This window comes from Mesoplodon mirus, assembly GCF_964341445.2.
Source record: "Mesoplodon mirus genome assembly, chromosome: 2".
NCBI classification, from domain to species: domain Eukaryota; kingdom Metazoa; phylum Chordata; class Mammalia; order Artiodactyla; family Ziphiidae; genus Mesoplodon; species Mesoplodon mirus.
In genome coordinates this window covers 124,709,538-124,727,826 of record NC_138977.1, presented here as the reverse complement: position 1 = coordinate 124,727,826, position 18,289 = coordinate 124,709,538, and the positions used below count along the sequence as shown (strand labels likewise).

Sequence of the window (18,289 nt, the reverse complement as noted above, 5' to 3'; positions counted from 1 at the left end):
AAGTCCTGGTTTAAAAAGGAAAAAAAAAAGGGACTTCCCTGGTGGCGCAGTGGTTAAGAATCTGCCTGCCAATGTAGGGCACAGGGGTTCGAGCCCTGGTCCGGGAAGATCCCACATGCCACGGAGCAACTAAGCCTGTGCGCCACAACTACTGAGCCTGCACTCTAGAGCCCGCGAGCCACAACTACTGAAGCCCGCGCGCCTAGAGCCTGTGCTCCACAACAAGAGAAGCTCCCGCACCACAGTGAGGAGTAGCCCCTGCTCTCCGCAACTAGAGAAAGCCCGCGTGCAGCGACGAAGACCCAACGCAGCCAGAAGTAAATAAATAAATAAATAAATAAATTTTTTTTTTAAGAAAATAGTTGGGGGCAAGTGATTGCAAGGGAACTGCCTGGGCGGGAGGGTGGTGGGTTGCTGCAAGGAGAAGCCACCCAGGAGGGTGCAAAAGCAGGCTCCCTGCTCCTTGCCCACCCAAGGCATCCGCCCCGGGCCACTGACACTAACCTCAAGGCTGCAGACCTCCCCATGGCCGCGCGGCACAGCGAGATCTGCTCCACCGTGTTCTGCAGCGCCTGGCTCTTGGCACGCTTGCCCTGGATGATCTGGTCTCGCTTCTCCTCCTCCTTGCACCTCTGGGTCTCCTTGAGCAGGGCCAGCCGCTCCCGCAGCTCCACGACCGACATCTCCCCTTCCAGGCCATAGCCAGGAATCTGCAGGGTGGGCAGGGAAGGCCCCAGGCTGGGAACCAGGCCCAGGCCCAGCCTGCCTGGCCGTCTCCAGGGCGCTGGCACCAGTACCAGCGGCCCTCCTGAGTGCCATAGGCCTGGCCTGGTGCCCAGGAGACCTCCTCCTGTCTACTCAGTGGTGCCTGTGTGACGTGTCCACCATCCGGCTTCTCCAGCCTGGGCCTGCTCTGCAGCCCTCGACCTCTGTGGGGACATCTCAGCTGGGTGCCCTGCAGGCCCCTCCACTGTGGCAGGGCCCAAATGGAGCTCAGCACTGTCTCCCCAGCCAGGACCTGGGGGCCTGGGTAGAGAGCCCTTTGGACTCTGCCCATCCCCCAGGACCAGGCCTGCCCCCACGTCACCACGTGCCAGCCTGGCCTCTCGTGGTGTTTCTCACACAGGCTTCCAGGCGCTGCTGCCTTTCTCTTAGGCTCCTGCTTGCCCAGCATTGGGCCTTCGTGCACCTGCGCTCTCCCTACACTGCCTTTTCCACCCAGGCCTAGTGAGTTCCGGGAGCTCCCTCAACGCGCAGCTCCACGAAGCCTACCTTGCTCACCCCCAGGGGTGATGGAGGCCTCCCTGGCAGGACTGAGCATCTGGACCAGACCCAGGCCTCCAGCATGGCGGGCACGGGGGAGCTGGGCATGAGCGGATAGGTGGATCTCGGCCTGGGTCCAGACTGGCTTTGGCCTTGGTGGGAATTCTGGACACATCCTTCATGGCAATGCCAGGCCCAGTAAGACCTGGGGAAGCTCCCTGAGGTCGTCACATGGGCATGGGCTCCGGGGGCCACGTCCTCACCTGGGTCAGGTCCACCAGCTTGCCCTTGCGCGTGGGCTGAGTCTCCAGGGCTCGCAACTGGGAGATGAGCTCACAGCGCTGCCTCTGCTCCTCCTTGGCCGCCTCTGCACTGCGCTGTAGCAGCTCCCGGCTCTCCTCTATCACCTCCTGAACTAAGGGCCAAGCGGGAGGTGCTGAAGGGGTCAGAGAGCAGCAGGGCCAGTACCACTGGGCACAGGTAGCTCCCCTGGGAGGGTACCGAGCACCCCCCACCCCGCTGTACCCATCTGCTGTCGGCCCTTCAGGAGCTTTGTCTGCGCCACCTTGACGTTCTTCTGCGTCTCCATCACCTGCTCCACCAGCTCCTTCATGGACCTTTCCTCTTGGAGGCGTCTCTCGGCACACTGCTGCATCAGCTCAGCTGTCTGGACAACCCGCCGGCCACAGTCAGAGCCGCTGCCTGCGACCCTGGGCCTACCCAGCCCCGGGAGCAGCCTGAGGTCTGGACAGCAGACCCAGTCCCTGACCCTGAATCACCCTGGAACCTGGGTCTAAGCTCATCAGCGTCTGGAGGTGGGCCTGCTGGGGAAGTCCTGCCTCGCGTCCTCCCTTCCTCCACTGTGGTCCTGGGGGTGTGAGCCCAGAACTATGCAGCCACCCCGCCCCAGATCTGACAATAAGCTGAGGAGTGCAGCCAACAGAGTCCTGGGGAAACCAAGTCAGAGCCACTGGGTTTGCCCTGAAGCCCACCCACTGCTGACTCCATTTAAGAGAGCAGGGCACTGCTTGCTTTGCAGCCACGTGGAGCTGGCTGTCCAGATTCTGCCCAAGCCTGTGCATAGGACACGCCAGCCCCCGGGAAGCCCCAGGCTCCCCACCACATGCGCCCCCAGGCATGTCCTGACGGTCACCCCACACTCTTCTTTCTGGAGGAGCCTGAGAAATGTGCGGCTCTAAACCGTGGGGCGTAGTGTTGCCACTTTGAACCGCGCACAAACAGGACTCGCCCCGTGTCCTGGCTGTGGCTTCCCTCTTCTGCTCAGTATCTTGGGGTACTATCCTCATCCACGTTTTCACCAGGATTGCAGTTGACTTATTCTCGTGGCTGTTTCGGGGAATATATAGCAACTCTTTGATACATTCTACCATTGACAGACATTCAGGTTGTTTCCAGGGTGGAGCTATTGTGAACAATTCAGAATATTATTTTCAGTCTTCAAGATACTACAAAGGACAGGGTGGGATGTATACCTCCTGTCACTGCCCAGCGCTGCCAGGGAGCCCCTGGACTCCCAGTCCTGGAGGTCTTGGCAGCTGGGGGCTCATCTCCGACTGCATGGTACGTGCAGGGTCCATGTGTGGCAGCGTGGATGCCAGGCACGCCGGGCAGGAAGGAAGCCTTTCTTAAAGCACTTTGCTAGCACATATAAAAATGGCTTTTGACCATCCCTTTCTGTGCAAGTTCATTCCAGTTTCTAAGAAAAGGAACCCCGGTTCTTAGAGAAATGGCCATTTGAGGGCTGGGGCAGGGAAGATACAAGATGAGCCTGGAGCATTTTATGGCACCGTAAAGTAAGGAAGTGCTCAAAAAACAAAAGGATGGTGGGAGGCATGGGGGCAGGTCGAAGGGACACAGGAGCCAGCCTGAAAGGGGTCCCAGTGGCCAAAGCTGGCAACAAAACAAATCACTTTGTATTGGATTATAACACAAAGTATAAAATAAATATGCATGAGTCCACATTGATATAAATGAATGGACTGATATATATAGATATATAAGTGAGTAAATGGGGGAGAAGAGACAAGTCTTCTGTGCTGAAGAATCCACATAACCTACCCACCTCCTTGAGCGTGGGCCCCGCTTAGAGACCCCTTCCAAGGAGCGCAACGTGGAAAGGGGGAATGACCGCGGTGAGAAGCCAGGTGATCAAGTCCAACATCCTCAGTGATAAGTCTGCTGACGGGGGGCACCCCTGAAGGGATGGGATGAAAAGGCACATGGCCCCTGTGGTCTTCCTCCTACACCCAGTCTGAGCATCTCAACAGACAGATGTTCTACAGGATACATGACGAGCATGCCTCACCACTGCCAAGGGCGCCAAGGACAAGGAGAGCCTGAGACAATGTCATGGCCAAGACGAGTCTGGGACATCCTTGGATGGGATCTTGGACAGAGAAAGGACATAAGTAGGAAAAAAAAAATGCTGAAATTGAAATAGAGTGTTGAGTTTAGTTAAGTTACGTGCCTATATTGGCTTCTTGATTGTGACAAATATACCCTGGTGTAGTGGGTTGGTGACCCCCAGAATTCATGTCCACCTGGAACCTCAGAATGTGATCTTATTTCCAACTAGTTAAGGATCCAATAAGTAATGAGTTAAGGATCTTGGGATGAAACCATCCTGGATTTAGGGTGGGTCCTAAATCCAATGACAAGTGTCAATATAAGAAGAGGAGAAGACCCAGAGAAACATGGAGAAGACGGCCATGTGAAGGTGGAGACAGAGATAGGGTGAGGCTGCCACAGACCAAGGAATTCCTGGGGACACCAGGAGCCGGAAGAGGCTTAGAGCAAGCACAGCCCACCCAACACCTTGATCTAGGACTTCCGGCCTCCAGGATGGCAGCTAAAGCCCTCCAGTTTTCCATGCTTTGTTGTGACAGTGCAAGAAACCCCATAGGCACGTGCTGATGTAAGATGTGACCCGCAGGGGAGGCTGGGTGACAACAGGGGAACCCTCCGTACTAGTTGCAACTTTTCTGTCACTGCTTAAAAAAAGTCCCAAAGTAAAACGTTTATTTTAAAAAGTACTTTCGAAAACGTTGTAATAAGTTCGAGAAATGCTTGTGTGGAAATATGAGGTGAGAAAAAGTAGGCTACCAAAACGTGGAGGAGTCGTACCCCAAGTAAGTAAACTACGTGCAAGGAAAGACACCTGGGCTCGGAGGAGAGGCAGCTGAGCCGAGTCCCCGGACCCCCGGCTGGTTGGGGAGGCACAGAGACAGCTGGCAGCCTGGTCCTGGGAGTGAGGAAGGGGGGCGACATCTCCTGGCTCAGAGCGAATTCCGCGGAGCCCAGGAGACGGCGCAGGCCCGTGTGACCTCGGGCAAATCACCCTGTCCCTGGCTCCAGTGTGTCTGCTGGTGAGTGGGGACGGCGGTGCCACCTCCCGTCACGCCCGCACGGCGTCCCCATCAGGCATGGCATCAGTGTCAGCACAGCATCAGGATTTGGCGGAGAGGAGGACGGAGCACTCAGAGATTGAAAGGAGGTGACAGAGCCGAATCTGTGGGCAGGCAGAGGTGTTGGCGAGCTAGGGGTGTGGTCCCCTGGAGAGGCCTGCAGCAGGGCAGGGCCCCCAGGGTGGTGAGCGGCTCGCAGGGCAGCTGGCTGGCTGGAGTCCTGGGCTGACTCTTGGCTCTATCTGCTTTGACATAAACCTCGGACCCGTGGTCCGGCCCAGAGTCCACTCAGGGGCCAGGCTGGCCTAATGCATCCTTGGGCCCTACGTTGGAAGCCCAGCTGGGTTTTCCACACGTCTCTCCACCCCTCCCGCAACTAACACCACCCGAACGAGGGCTGCTGGCTGACCTCGCCCCAAGCAAGGGCTTTCAGCTACCAGCACGGTGACACCTTTAAAGTCAAGTGAACACAGAACACACCAGACAGCACTGATGTAACAAAGCCAAATAGAAAAATGCTCCAAGGGCCTGCAAACTAAATCCATTGAATACTTCGGTAAAATATACTCTAAGAATGGTCACCCATGACAACCAGAGGGTGAAATGTTATTCACCCAGTGGATTTTGTGCTAATATTGGTACTGCTACTCCGGATTAACTTCACTGTGATGATGGATTAAATAAAAAAGAAAAATTGGGCTTCCCTGGTGGCACAGTGGTTGAGAGTCCGCCTGTCGATGCAGGGGACACGGGTTTGTGCCCTGGTCTGGGAAGATCCCACATGCCGCGGAGCGGCTGGGCCCGTGAGCCATGGCCGCTGAGCCTGCGCATCCGGAGCCTGTGCTCTGCAACGGGAGAGGCCACAACAGTGAGAGGCCCGCGTACCGCAAAAAGGAAAAAAAAAAAAAAAAAAAAAGCAAGAATTATGTGAACTTTATCCATTTTTTTCCCAATATAGCTACTAATTTCTATGGTTCATCAAATTATTTTAAAAGGGGCATAAAATTGGGACTTCCCTGGGGTTCCAGTGGTTAGGACTTGGAGCTTTCATGGCTGAGGGCCCAGGTTCAATCCCTGGTTGAGGAACTGAGATCCAGCAAGCCATGCAGCACAGCCAAAAAAATAAATAAAAAAGGGAGATAAAATTAAGTGAAGAAAATATATTCAAATTGTTTATGATGAAACAATGTCAGAGCTACACTCATGACTTTACAAATATATCCTTTTCAGCCCTGTTGCTAGAGCACCTTAATACTGGTCACCACGGAAAAACCAATAAAGCTCCCCCCACGCAGCCCCCAGCTATGGAAATCAACACTGGGTTCTGTGCTGAGGGCCAGGGCCTCGGGGGGAATAACTGAATCTATGTCTCAAGAAGAGAAAATTCAGGTGGGCCCAAAACATCCTACCTCTCAAAAGAAAGGATGCCTCCAGCCTCTAGAGGGATGCTGAGAGCACAGAGGTGAGGAAGGGGTTCCCTCTGTGGGCCAGGCTGTGGCAACGGAACCTCCGGTGGAGACAAAGTCCCATTAAGACACGGAGGCTGGGGACTTCCCTGGTGGTCCAGTGGCTAAGACTCCAGGCTCCCAAAGCAGGGGGCCCGGGTTCAATCCCTGGTTTGGGAACTAGATCCCACATGCACGCCACTGCAACATAGGATCCTGCATGCCCCAAGGAAGACCTGGCACAGCTAAATAAATTAAACCTAAAAAAAAAAAAAAAAAGACGCGGAGGCTGTAGAAGTCACCAGTCCAGCATGAATGGCACACGAAAACAATACAATTCCTTTTGTCTTCAAATGTTTAGTGCCGTCTACTCAGGTTACTTTGTTCATAAAACACACTCATCTACATGCGTGTACCTGGACGTTCCAGGTCAGGGAGAGAAGCCTCTGGACCTGTGCAGGATGGTCCAGCCAGAGTCGGCCGGGCTTTGGGGAACACGGCTCGGGGCTCGGGGAGCTGCCCTAACTATGAAGCGAGGCCGAGGGCGCCTGGGTGGAGCACCCAGTCATGGCTGGGCCGCCAGCCCTCACAGGGTGCCCTCTCCCATGCTGTTCCCTGGAGGCCCACTGACTCCTGTGCTTCTGGCTGGAGGCCTCTGGCTCACGAGACCCCCGGGGTTGGGAGGGACAGAGCTGGACCTCACCAAGCCGCTATCGAGCTATGGGAGGGGGTGCTGGCCTGTGCGGGCTGGAGCCCCTCCTGCTGACCTGGCGTCAGGACAGGCCGATGAGGGGAGGGGCTGTAGGGGCAGGCTGTTCTGTCCTTGCTGTCACAAGAACAGCCCCATGCCAGGAATACTGAGAGAGCCCTAAGGAGTAGAAGGTAGCGGCTCCAAACGCCTTTCCCGCCCCCGGGGCAAAGCCTGCGGGAGGGCCCTCCCTTCCTTCCAGCAGCTCTCCTCCCTCCCTCCCTCCCTCCCTCCCAGCAGCTCTCCTCCCTGGCGGAGCTGCTGCTTCTGCACCTCAGGCAGGTCACCTGAACACAGTCCCTCTGCCCAGCAAGCCCGCTTGTCAGGCCGCAGCTTCTAGTCCAAGCCCTGGCCTCCAGCACCCACCCCTCTGATGGGGTCTTTGCCCCTCCAGGTGGACCTCTTAAGGTGACTCCGGGTGGCTTCTTCCAGGATCCTCTCAGGGTCTCTGGTCAAGGGAAGTGCATGGTTGCTCTACTACAGCCCACCTTTGGTCTCCACGGACTGCCTCCTGCCTCTGGACTTTTCCATGTGAGTCCAAGGACTTTCAAATTCCAGGGAAGCCACACAGGATTCGTCGCAGGAAGGCAAGGATGGGTCGAGATTAAGAAATCATTAATAGGAATGTTATGCAGCCATAAAAAGAAACAAAATTGTGTTATTTGTAGTGAGGTGGATGGACCTAGAGTCTTTCATACAGAGTGAAGTAAGTCAGAAAGAGAAAAACAAATACAGTATGCTAACACATACATATGGAATCTAAAAAAAAAAAAATGGTTCTGAAGAACCTAGGGGCAGGACAGGAATAAAGACACAGACGTAGAGAATGGACTTGACACGGGGAGGGGGAAGGGTAAACTGGGACGAAGTGAGAGAGTGGCATGGACATATATACACTATCAAATGTAAAATAGATAGCTAGTGGGAAGCAGCCGCATAGCACAGGGAGATCAGCTCCGTGCTTTGTGACCACATAGAGGGGTGGGATAGGGAGGGTGGGAGGGAGACGCAAAAGGGAGGGGATATGGGGATATATATATATATATATATATATATATATATATATATATAGCTGATTCACTTTGTGATACAGCAGAAACTGACACACCATTGTAAAGCAATTATACTCCAATAAAGATGTTTAAAAAAAGAAATCATTAATATAATTCACCATATTAATAGAGTTAAGGAGAAAAATAATATGATTATCTCCACAGATGCTGCAAAAGCCTTTATCAGAATCGACACCTGGGACTTCCACTTCTGGGAAGATGGAGTAGGGGTGCTTTTCCCTATTCCTCCCACTAGGCACAACTAAAACCACTGAATATAAATTACTAAACACACAGAAGAAGGCTATGAAAGGTGGAGGGAAGAAGGCAGACTGGCTGGGACCATGGGACTTGAAGAATGGCACAGTGGTGGGGGGGGTCCCTGGGTCTTCTTTTACCTCATGTGTCCCAGGCTGGGTGCTGGAGGACCCAGAAATGCCATAGGTGCAGATAAAAAAGCCCAACCAAAGCCTGCCAAGGGACCAGGAAAGGAGCCACCTACAGACACAGAAAACTGTGTGACACAACCTGTGCTCCAACCAGACATCACAGGCAAAACCTGAGCAAAGGTTGAGTGAGCGCAAGACTTCTGCCCTACCCAGATCATGGGGAGGTGGCACAGAGGAGCCTGAGCTGGGACCTGCCCCCGAGTGTCAGTGGTGTCAGAGGAGAGTTCATGGCAACCTGGTGTCCACCCCCACCCGTGGGAACAAGGGTCCCTCCCCATCCCCACTAAGGTGGTGTCAGAGGAGGCTTAGTGCAGAGTGAGGACTTTCACCTCCATGCTTGCCATGTGACAGTGGAGGCCACGTGGGGGGCAGTTATAAGGTACTCCTCCCTCTCCCAGTCAGGGGAGAGGTCTAGCTGGAGGTCTAGCTGGAGCCCTTACCCACAAATCATCAGGGGCCCCCTCTCAGGGGTCAACAGAGGCCACGTGGGGACAGTGGGTTGCTAAGCCCACCTGGCAGTAATGTGGCGGTGCCCCCCTTCCCCTGCCAGAGCGGCGTCAGAGAGAGGCTGCTCAGACAGAAGGTTTAATTAAATAAGATCCAGAGTCCTGTAACATAATACCCAGAATGTCCGGGTTTCAATAGAAAATCACTCACCATACCGAAAGCCAGGATGATCTCCAACTGAAAGAAGACACAATCAGTAGAGCACTGAGCTCTGATCTTAGCACTGAGATCACAGATGTTAGATTTGACAATGATTTTTAAAGAAGCCCTCATAAAAATGCAACAAGCAATTACGAAAAAATCTCAAAAAATTTAAAATAAATAGAGCAGAGTATGTTCAACAACCACATTGGAATCAACTAGAAATCAATGATCAAAGGTAATAGGAAAATCTCCAAATGCTTGGAAACTAAACAACATACTTCTAAAGAATCCATGGGTAAAAGAGAAAATCTCAAGTGAAATGAAAAAGTACATTGAACTGCATGAAAATGAAATACAACATATCAAAATTTGTGGACACAGATAAAGCAACAAATAAAGGGAAATGTGTAACACTGAGTGCTTACAATAGAAAAGCAGAAAAGTCTCATGTCAGTAATCTAAATCCCATCTCAAGAACCTAGAAAAAGAAGAACAAAATAAACTCAAAGCAAGCAGAAGGAAGGAAATAATAAAGAGCAGAAACCAATAACATTGAGAAACAGTAGAGAAGAATCAATGAAACAAGAAGGTGGTTTTTTGAAAAGATCAATGAAATTGACAAATCTCTAGCAATTCTAATAGAAAAAAATGAAAAAACATAAATCACCAGTATTCGAGAATGAAACACTTCAGACCCTACAGACATAAAAAAGGATGGTAGGGCTTCCCTGGTGGCGCAGTGGTTAAGAATCCACCTGCCAATGCAGGATACACGGGTTCGAGCCCTGGTCCGGGAAGATCCCACATTCTGTGTTGCAACTAAGCCCGCGAGCCACAACTACTGAAGCCTGCGCGCCTAGAGCCCGTGATCCGCAACAAGAGAAGCCTCCACAATGAGAAGCCCGTGCACCGCAATGAAGAGTAGCCCCTGCTCGTCACAACTAGAGAAAGCCCACGTGCAGCAACGAAAACCCAACGCAGATAAAAATAAATTAAAAATTAATTAATTAATTTAAAAAATTAAAAAATAAAAAGGATGGTAATAGAATATTACAAACAACTCTACATACATGAATTTGGAAACTTAGTGAAATGGACCAATTCCTCAAAAAACACAAACTACTACAACTTACCCAATATGAAACAGATCATTTGAATAACGCTGTAACTTGTAAGGAAGCTGAATTTCTAATTTAGAAAAGTCAAAAAAGAAACCTCCAAGCCTAGATGATTTCACTAGAGAATCCTACCGAATGTTCAAAGAATTAATACCAATTCTACACAATCTTTCCTAGAAAATAAGAGGAGGAAATGTTTCCAAATTCATTTTATGAAGCTAGAATTACCTGATACCAAAACCAGACAAAAGACATTACAAAAAAGAAAACTACAGCCTAACACCCCTTATGAAACTATATGCAAGAACAACTTTAACAAAATCAAAAGAGTAGCAAATAGAATTCAACATATATAAAAAGAATTATACACCATAAGCAAGTAGGGTTTATTCTAGGGATGCAAAGCTGATTCAGTATGTGAAATTCAGTCAGTGTAATCCACCATATTAATAGGCTAAAGAAGAAAAATCACATGACCGTATCAGCTGATACAGAGAAGCATTTGGCAGAATTTCCTGATAAAAACTTTCAGAATAATAGGAATGGGGGGAACTTCATCAACTTAATAAAGAGCACATCTACAGAAAAACCTACATCTAACATTACACTTAATGGTGAAAGGCTGATTTCTGCCAAGATGGTGAACTAGGCACAAATGTTCTAGCCAGTGCAATAGGCAGAAGAGGAAATAAAGAGGCAGATCAGAAAGGAAGGATAAAACTGTTCTTATTTATAGATTACATGATTGTCTACGGAGAAAACCCCAAGGAATCTACAACAAAATGCCTTGTTTGTCCTAGAAAACTAATAAGGGAGTTCAGCAAGGTCACAGGACACAAGAAAAACACACAAAACCAATTGCCATTTTTACATACTAGGATTGAACACATGGCCACCAAAATTAAAAATACAGCACCATTTACAACCACTCGAAAATAATAAAAGAAATACTTAGGTGCAAATCTAACAAAACTTGTATAGGACTCACATACAGAAACCTAAATAACCAGATGAAGGAAATAAAAGGTTTAAATAAATGGAGAGACATAGCGCATTCATGGATTGGAAGACTCAACTGGCTGGCCATCCGAAAACGATAAAAGTGGATCCAGATCTCACACTGTGTACAAGAATAAATTTCAAGTGGATAGAGATCCAGATGTAAAAAAGAAACCACACAAATACTGGAAGAAAACACACGTGAACTCTTCTATAACATGGGTATGGGAAAAACCTTCCTAATTATTCAAAATCCAGATACAATGAAAGAAAAGACTGATAAGTTTGATGACATAAAAATAACATTTACATGGCAAAAATACATCATTTAAGCACAGCCAAATGAGTACTTGGAACAAAATATCTGTAACAACATACTATAGTTTAAGGGTTACTTTCCCTAATATATAACGAACTCTACAATAAAGTCAAGGAAATGAAGGTTAAAAGCTCAACAGAAAAAGGACATGGTCAACTAATCTTTGACCAAGGCACCAAGAAAACTCAATGGGGAAAGGATAGTCTCTTCAATAAATGTTGTTGGAAGAGCCAGATATACAGACCCAAAAGAATGAAACTGAGCCCCTATCTTACACCACACACAAGAATCAACTCAAAATGGATCAAAGGCTTAAATGTAAGACCTGAGACCATAAGACTCCTAGAAGAAAACATAGGAAAAGAGCTTCTTGGCCTTGGTCTTGGCTATTATTTATTTACTTTTGATTTGATACCAAAAGCACAAGCAACAAAAGCAAAAATACACAAGTGGGACTACACAAATGAAAAAGTTTCTGCATAGCAAAGGAAACAATCAACAAAATAAAAAGGCAAGCTATGGAATGGGAGAAAATATTTGTAAATCATATATCCAATAAGGGGTTAATGTCCAAAATATATAAGGTACTCACACAACTCAATAGCAAAATAAAATAAAAAATAATCTGATTTTAAAAATGGGCAAAGGACATGAACAAACATTTTTCCAAAGAAGACATACAAACAGCCAAAAGGTATACGAAAAGATGCTCCACATCACTAATCATCAGGGAAATGCAAATCAGAGTGACAATGAGCTATCACCTCACACCTGTTAGGATGGCCAGCATAAAAAGTCAAAAGATAGCAAATGTTGGCAAAGATATGGAGAAAAGGGACCCTGTGCACTGTTGCTGGGAATGTAAATTGGGGCAGCCACTATGGAAACCAGTATGGAGGTTCCTCAAAACATAAAAAAATGGAACTTCGGGCTTCCCTGGTGGCGCAGTGGTTGAGAGTCCGCCTGTCGATGCAGGGGACACGGGTTCGTGCCCTGGTCCGGGAAGATCCCACATGCCGCGGAGCGGCTGGGCCCGTGAGCCATGGCCGCTGAGCCTGCGCGTCCAGAGCCTGTGCTCCGCAACGGGAGAGGCCACAACAGTGAGAGGCCCGCGTACTGCAAAAAAAAAAAAAGGAACTTCCATATGACCCAGTAATCCCACTTCTGGAGGTACATCTGAAGGAAATGAAATCACTATGTTGAAGAGACATCTGCATTCCTATGTCCATTGCAGTATTATTCATGGTAGCCAAGATACGGAAACAACCTAAGTGTCCATCGATAGATGAATGGATCAAGAAAACGTGGTGCATGTACATAATGGAATATTATTCCACCTTAAAAAAGAAGGAACTCATGCCATTTGTGGCAACATGTATGAGCCCGGAGGACATTATGCTGGGTTAAATAAGCCAGACGCAAAAAGACAAATACTGTCTCATCTCACTTCTGCGGGAATCTAAAAACGTTGAACTCATAGTAACAAACAGTAGAATGGTAGTTACCAGGGGCTTGGGGGTGAGGGGAATGGGGAGATGTTGGTCAAAAGGTAAAAACTTTTAGTTAGAAGATGAATAAGCTTTAGGGACCTAACATACAGCATGGTGACTAGAGTTAACGATGTTTTGTACACTTTAAATTTGCTAAGACAGTAGATCTCAGTGTTCTCACCACATGCACAAAAGAGTAACTATGTGTTAATTAGCTTGATTGTGGTGATCATCCCATGATGTATATGTATATCAAAATATCATATAATACACCTTAAATATATACAAATTTTACTTGTCTATGATACCCCAATAAAACTGGAAAAAAAAAGAAAATGACAAAAGACATGAACAGACAGTTCACAGAAAAAGACACAGAAGTGGCTCTTATAAGAAAACATCCTCAAATTCACATTTCATAGATGCAATGCAAATCAGAGCTATACTGAGATACTATTTCTCACCTCTGAGACTGGCAAAAATTCCTGAATTCAGTACAGTAACCTCTGTGGGTGGGTCAGGGGGATTGGGCCCCTTCCCCCGGTGCTGGGGCCTTGAAGTTCCTGCCCAGGGAAGGTGATGTGGCATCTCTGATAAGACCCCAAAACCCCCAACAAAAACAGCCACAAGAACAAGACAGAACCTCCACATCAGCTGCTCTGACGGAGCAGTCCCTCCTCTAGCAGTGGACCTCGAAAAGCCACCTCCACAAAGAGGAAAAACTTGCACAGCATTATTCATTGCCGGTAAAGCAGGCTGGGACATTTTATGTTAAGAAAAGGGGAAACAAGAAGTGTGTATACTTGCTTGGAAGGAAAGACAGAAATTCATGAAAATAAGGACTTGGGGTGGAGGTGGAAATGGGCTGTAAGTTACAGACTTACAAGAAGTAAGACTTCTCTGAGGTTATGTGTCATATTGTTTTGACTTTGTTTTTGTGTGTGTGTGTGTGTGTGTGTGTGTGTGTTATGCGGGCCTCTCACTGTTGTGGCCTCTCCCGTTGCGGAGCACAGTCTCCGGACGCGCAGGCTCAGCGGCCATGGCTCACGGGCCCAGCTGCTCCGCGGCACGTGGGATCTTCCCGGGCCGGGGCACGAACCCGTGTCCCCTGCATCGGCAGGCGGACTCTCAACCACTGCGCCACCAGGGAAGCCCTTGACTTTGTATTTTTAAGAAGTGAGCTAAAAAGGAAGGAAAATCAACCCTAACACGAAGGGCAGATACAGACGCGTCTGCCAGGAGAAGTAATTCGCCGGAACCTGGGGCACATCTGCTGACTGGCGGCCCTCAGTGGCATACGTCTAAGGAGAGGGGGGCTACGGCTGGGCCTCTGGGCCCTGCAGGCTCCCGCCTCATCTGGGCCACTGCCAGGCCCACTGGAAGGGACACGGGCAGGGAGGCCCCGGCCAGGATGTCCATCCTAGGAGGAGGAAGAGCAGGACTGACGTCCAGAGCATCCGAAGTGGAAACGTGGGTGTCCACAGACCCTCTCGTATCTTATGCAGACATGCTGGCCTTCTGGAAGTTTCTGCCAGACAGACCTCAGGTCCTCCCTCACACGTGGATGTGCGGACAAACTGACCGTGCTAGTGGGGGCGGGGGGCAGTCTGGACCAGAAGTGCTGGCCAGACAGTCCACGCAGGCCAGCTGACCCCAGATGCTTCCAGAAGACCCACCTGGTGAGATGGGGCCAGAGGAAGCACCTCCACTCTGTGGGTTTTAGGAGGAAATGCCTGGGGGCGGCAACCACAGGAATAGCCAGGCCCACGGCCAGCCCAGGCCCCAGCCACCCTGGCCTGCCCGTCACCTCCTCCTTCTTCTGGTCGGCTTTCTGCTTCTTCTCCTTCACCACCTGCTGCCGTGCCAGGATGGCCTCCTCGTGGCTGAGCTTCCCCTGCAGCCTCCGGCACTCGCCTGTGGCCAGCTGTTCCTCCAGGTCCTTTGCCTGCATCTTCCTCTGCCACTTGAGGAACTCAGAGAGGTCCCCGGCCCCGTCCATGAGCTTATCCACCCTGGGGAGAGAAGGCAAGAGGCAGGGCTGGGGGTCTCCTGTGGTGGGGCTGCATGGGCCACCAGGAGGCCACAGTTCCCCTGGGGGCAGTGGCCTTCACAGGCGTGGGCCGCCCTCTACCAACACCAGCCACCCGCTCCACGCACTGTCCACCTGTCCCGGTCCTGTACGTCTGCCCTCCAGCCACATCTCCAGCCCCCATCCACTCGTGTGTGACCCACCTGTCCGTCCATCCGCCACCCTCTTGTCCACCTGTGTGTCTGTCCAACCTCTCATCCATCTGGTCAGCCACCCAAGCTCCCACCCACAGCCCAACTCTTGGGGTAAGTGCAGGGGTCTGCAACCCTGGTGGTAGGGGAGGGAGCATCAGAAAGGGATCCCAGGAGAAGGTGACCCCTCAGGGGGCTTTGGGGTGGGCCAGGCTTCTGCTAAGCCTCCTCCTACCCAGTCCATCTCCCTCACTGAGGGCGGATCATCTTCCTAGGATGCAGCTGTGACCCTGACACTGGCCTGCTTGGGTCCCCCCCACCCAAAGCCGCCTCTGCAGGATTGCAGCTGCCAGGCGCCAGCCCCTCTTGAGCTCCCGGAGGGGAGGGGAAGCCAAGGAGCTGCCACCCCACCTCTGCAGCTCCCTCTCCACCTGCCGCTGATATAAGGCCCCTTCTCGCAGGATGGCAGCGGTGTTCAGCCTGACCGGGGCGTCATCGTTGGGCTGCAGGACAGAGTGGGGGCCGGCTGTGATAGGGGAGGGGCACCTCAGAGCAGCAAGTGCCCCTCTGCCCTCCTGCCCTCCACACCTGCCCCCTCCCCAGCGCTTCCTTCTGCCTCAAGGGCAGGGCTGTCCTCGGGGGAACAGGCCAGGAGGTGGGTCCCCAGGGGTAGGGGCCTGGAGCCATTGCCCCAAGCCCACCCTGACGACAGTCAGGGGCACTGCTCACCCTGTAGAAGGTCAGTTTTGGAGCCTTGAGGATTCGAGGTGGAAATCGGAGCCGCAGCTTCTTCTTGGAGTCCTATGGGGGTCAGGGCCTGGCACCTGTGCCCACAAGGTGCCCCCAAACACACCCCGGCTGATCAGGGGGCCCTGCACCCCTGGGAGGCCTGGCCCACTCCCCTCTGTCCTAACTCCAGCCGCCCATCCACGCGTTGCAGCCCAGCCCGCCCCCTGCACTGGGTCCCCCGCAGCACCTCTGTCCTCCAAGGCCGTCCAGCCGCCCAGGCAGGGGCAGGGAAGGTGCAGAGCCTGCCGGGCCGGGGACCGCAGTTCCCAGTCGGGGGGCTGGAGCCCCTGGGCTCAGGGGCCTTCTCCTCCACTGCCCCCGGGGCCGGCCCCCATGACCTTCCCTGGGCTGCCCCCTGCCCAGGCCGCTGCTGCTCTGCAGACACCCTCAGGTGTCAGGGCACCACATCCACGGTGGGCGAGCAGCGGGTAATCTCCCACCACAGGACCTCAGCCATCACACCCCGGGGCCTGCTGCTACTATGTGGGGTGCCCACTCTCCTGGGTTGCCCCAGCTGCTTGGGGGGCTCACCTCGGCCCCGTCCACCGCCGCCTAGGTGGGTCCAGGGTGGGGGTGGGGGGCCGGGCCGGCTCCCCGAGTGAGCGTCGCTCAGCATCCACCCAGAATGGGCCCTCCCTGTCCTGCTCCCTGACTTTCTTTATTGACAAACACACCCTGGGGTTTTCCTCACAGAAACACTAAGGGCTCAGTATGGAAAATCTGGAGACACCCAGGGAAGGAGACGATGCACCTGTCCGCTCGGGCCGCCCTCAGCCTGGCGGCGCTGGGCCCCGCCCCTCCATGGCCCTCGCAGTGTGGCCGCTGCCGTGGCACGGGGAGGGACGTGTCTATGATGTGAGAGGAGGCCGCTGGGAAGGCCGGCCGGGCTGTGGGCGTGCTGGCATTACCTCCACCGGGGGCTCCCCGCGGGGCCTGGGCCCCGCGCACCGCATCTCCTCGATGCTGGCCCGCAGAAGCAGCTCCTGCACAGAGACAGGCCGCTCCAGCCCGCCGGCCACCGCGGGTGCCCCGGGCCAGCTACCCGCTCCTCCCCTCCTCCCCAGCTGCCTTTTGGCCCTGACGCCCGCACGGGGGTCTCCAGGTACAGGGGGCCCACCTCAGCCTTGCGGCGATTGTATCTCTTGGTCATCTCCAGGAGCCGCTGCTCCTCGGGCGGCCGGTAGGTGCTCCTGGGGACCTGGTGGCGCGGTGGAAGGAAGAGCCCGTGGTGAGCCGCGGCACTTTGGAGGGGTGAGAAGTGCCCGTTAGATGTGGGTGAAGGAAGGTGCCAGGGCCAGGAGGGTGGACGGTGGTGCCCCTGCCAGGAGGAGCAGGGCTGGAAGGGAAGCCACTGAGCTCTGACTGGGACCCGCTGGGTGCTGGTGGTCACCCGCAGAGGAGGGGGGGGACGTCACGCCAGCAGCAGGAAGGAAGGTGGCCAAGCACAGGGTCCAGGCCTAGCAGACGCTGGAGGGACAGGTAGGGCTGGGAGAGTGTCACTGACCCCAGAAAAGTGAGCGGGAGGGGCTGCAGCAGTATCACTGAGACAGCAGGGTGGCTCCTGGAGGGGAGCAGTGTCCACAGCGTGGATGGGGCAGAGCCCGCTGGAAACCCCTGAACTCCAGACTCCTAACTCCGTGTACCCTCCCCTGCACGTCTAATGTTCATAGGAAACTCATCATGTCCAAACCTGAAACCCTCTCTGCCCCCAAACCCTTCCCTCCCCAAGCCTTGCTGACCCTGACTGCTATCCATCCCTGGCCCACATCGAGGCCTTGGGGTCCTCCTCGATGCCCTCCTCAACCCCTCTCGGTCTCTCACAGCCACGTCCACCTCAAAAACTGCCCACCTGCTTCAAGGTCACCCCTCACCTCCTTCCTCGGCCACCACAGCCAGAGGGGACCCTGTGAGCCCATATCCTGTCTCTCTGCCTCCCTGAACACCTCCCCTCCCATCCCCTCCTTCCCTTCCTGGCTGCCCCCTGACCCTTGGGGGAGGGATGGCACTGCCCCAGGGCCTTTGCACAGGCTTTGCTCTGTCTGATATGTTCTTCCCCCAGACAAACCCATGGCTCATTTGCTCACTTCTCGTTCTTTACCCCATGGTGCTTCTCAGGAGGGCTTTCCTGGCCGTGCCATCCAGAACTCCATGCAGCCCCTCCAACACTTCTTATCTCCTTTCCCTGAAGTATTTTTTCTCCTCAGCATTTTTCACCAACACACCTTACAATTTACTTATCCTGTTTTTTCACTGGAACACATGCTCCATGAAGGCATAGTGCCTGGCACATACTGGGCATTCCATACACGTTTGTTGAATGA

The 18,289-nt window shown here is 52.5% G+C and overlaps 1 protein-coding gene across 1 annotated transcript in view; it reads right to left on the bottom strand.

The window, feature by feature from the left end:
* CFAP99 (cilia and flagella associated protein 99) overlaps positions 1-18,289 on the bottom strand; it is a 43,133-nt gene that overhangs the window by 3,751 nt on the left and 21,093 nt on the right. Inside the window, exons 7-14 of the mRNA XM_082609707.1 lie at positions 17,086-17,166; positions 16,877-16,951; positions 15,909-15,980; positions 15,591-15,682; positions 14,767-14,971; positions 1,789-1,930; positions 1,527-1,678; positions 505-710 (exon numbers count right to left, since the gene is read on the bottom strand). Coding sequence (XP_082465833.1) covers positions 505-710; positions 1,527-1,678; positions 1,789-1,930; positions 14,767-14,971; positions 15,591-15,682; positions 15,909-15,980; positions 16,877-16,951; positions 17,086-17,166 — 1,025 coding nt within the window. The remainder of the gene's footprint in view (positions 1-504; positions 711-1,526; positions 1,679-1,788; positions 1,931-14,766; positions 14,972-15,590; positions 15,683-15,908; positions 15,981-16,876; positions 16,952-17,085; positions 17,167-18,289) is intronic.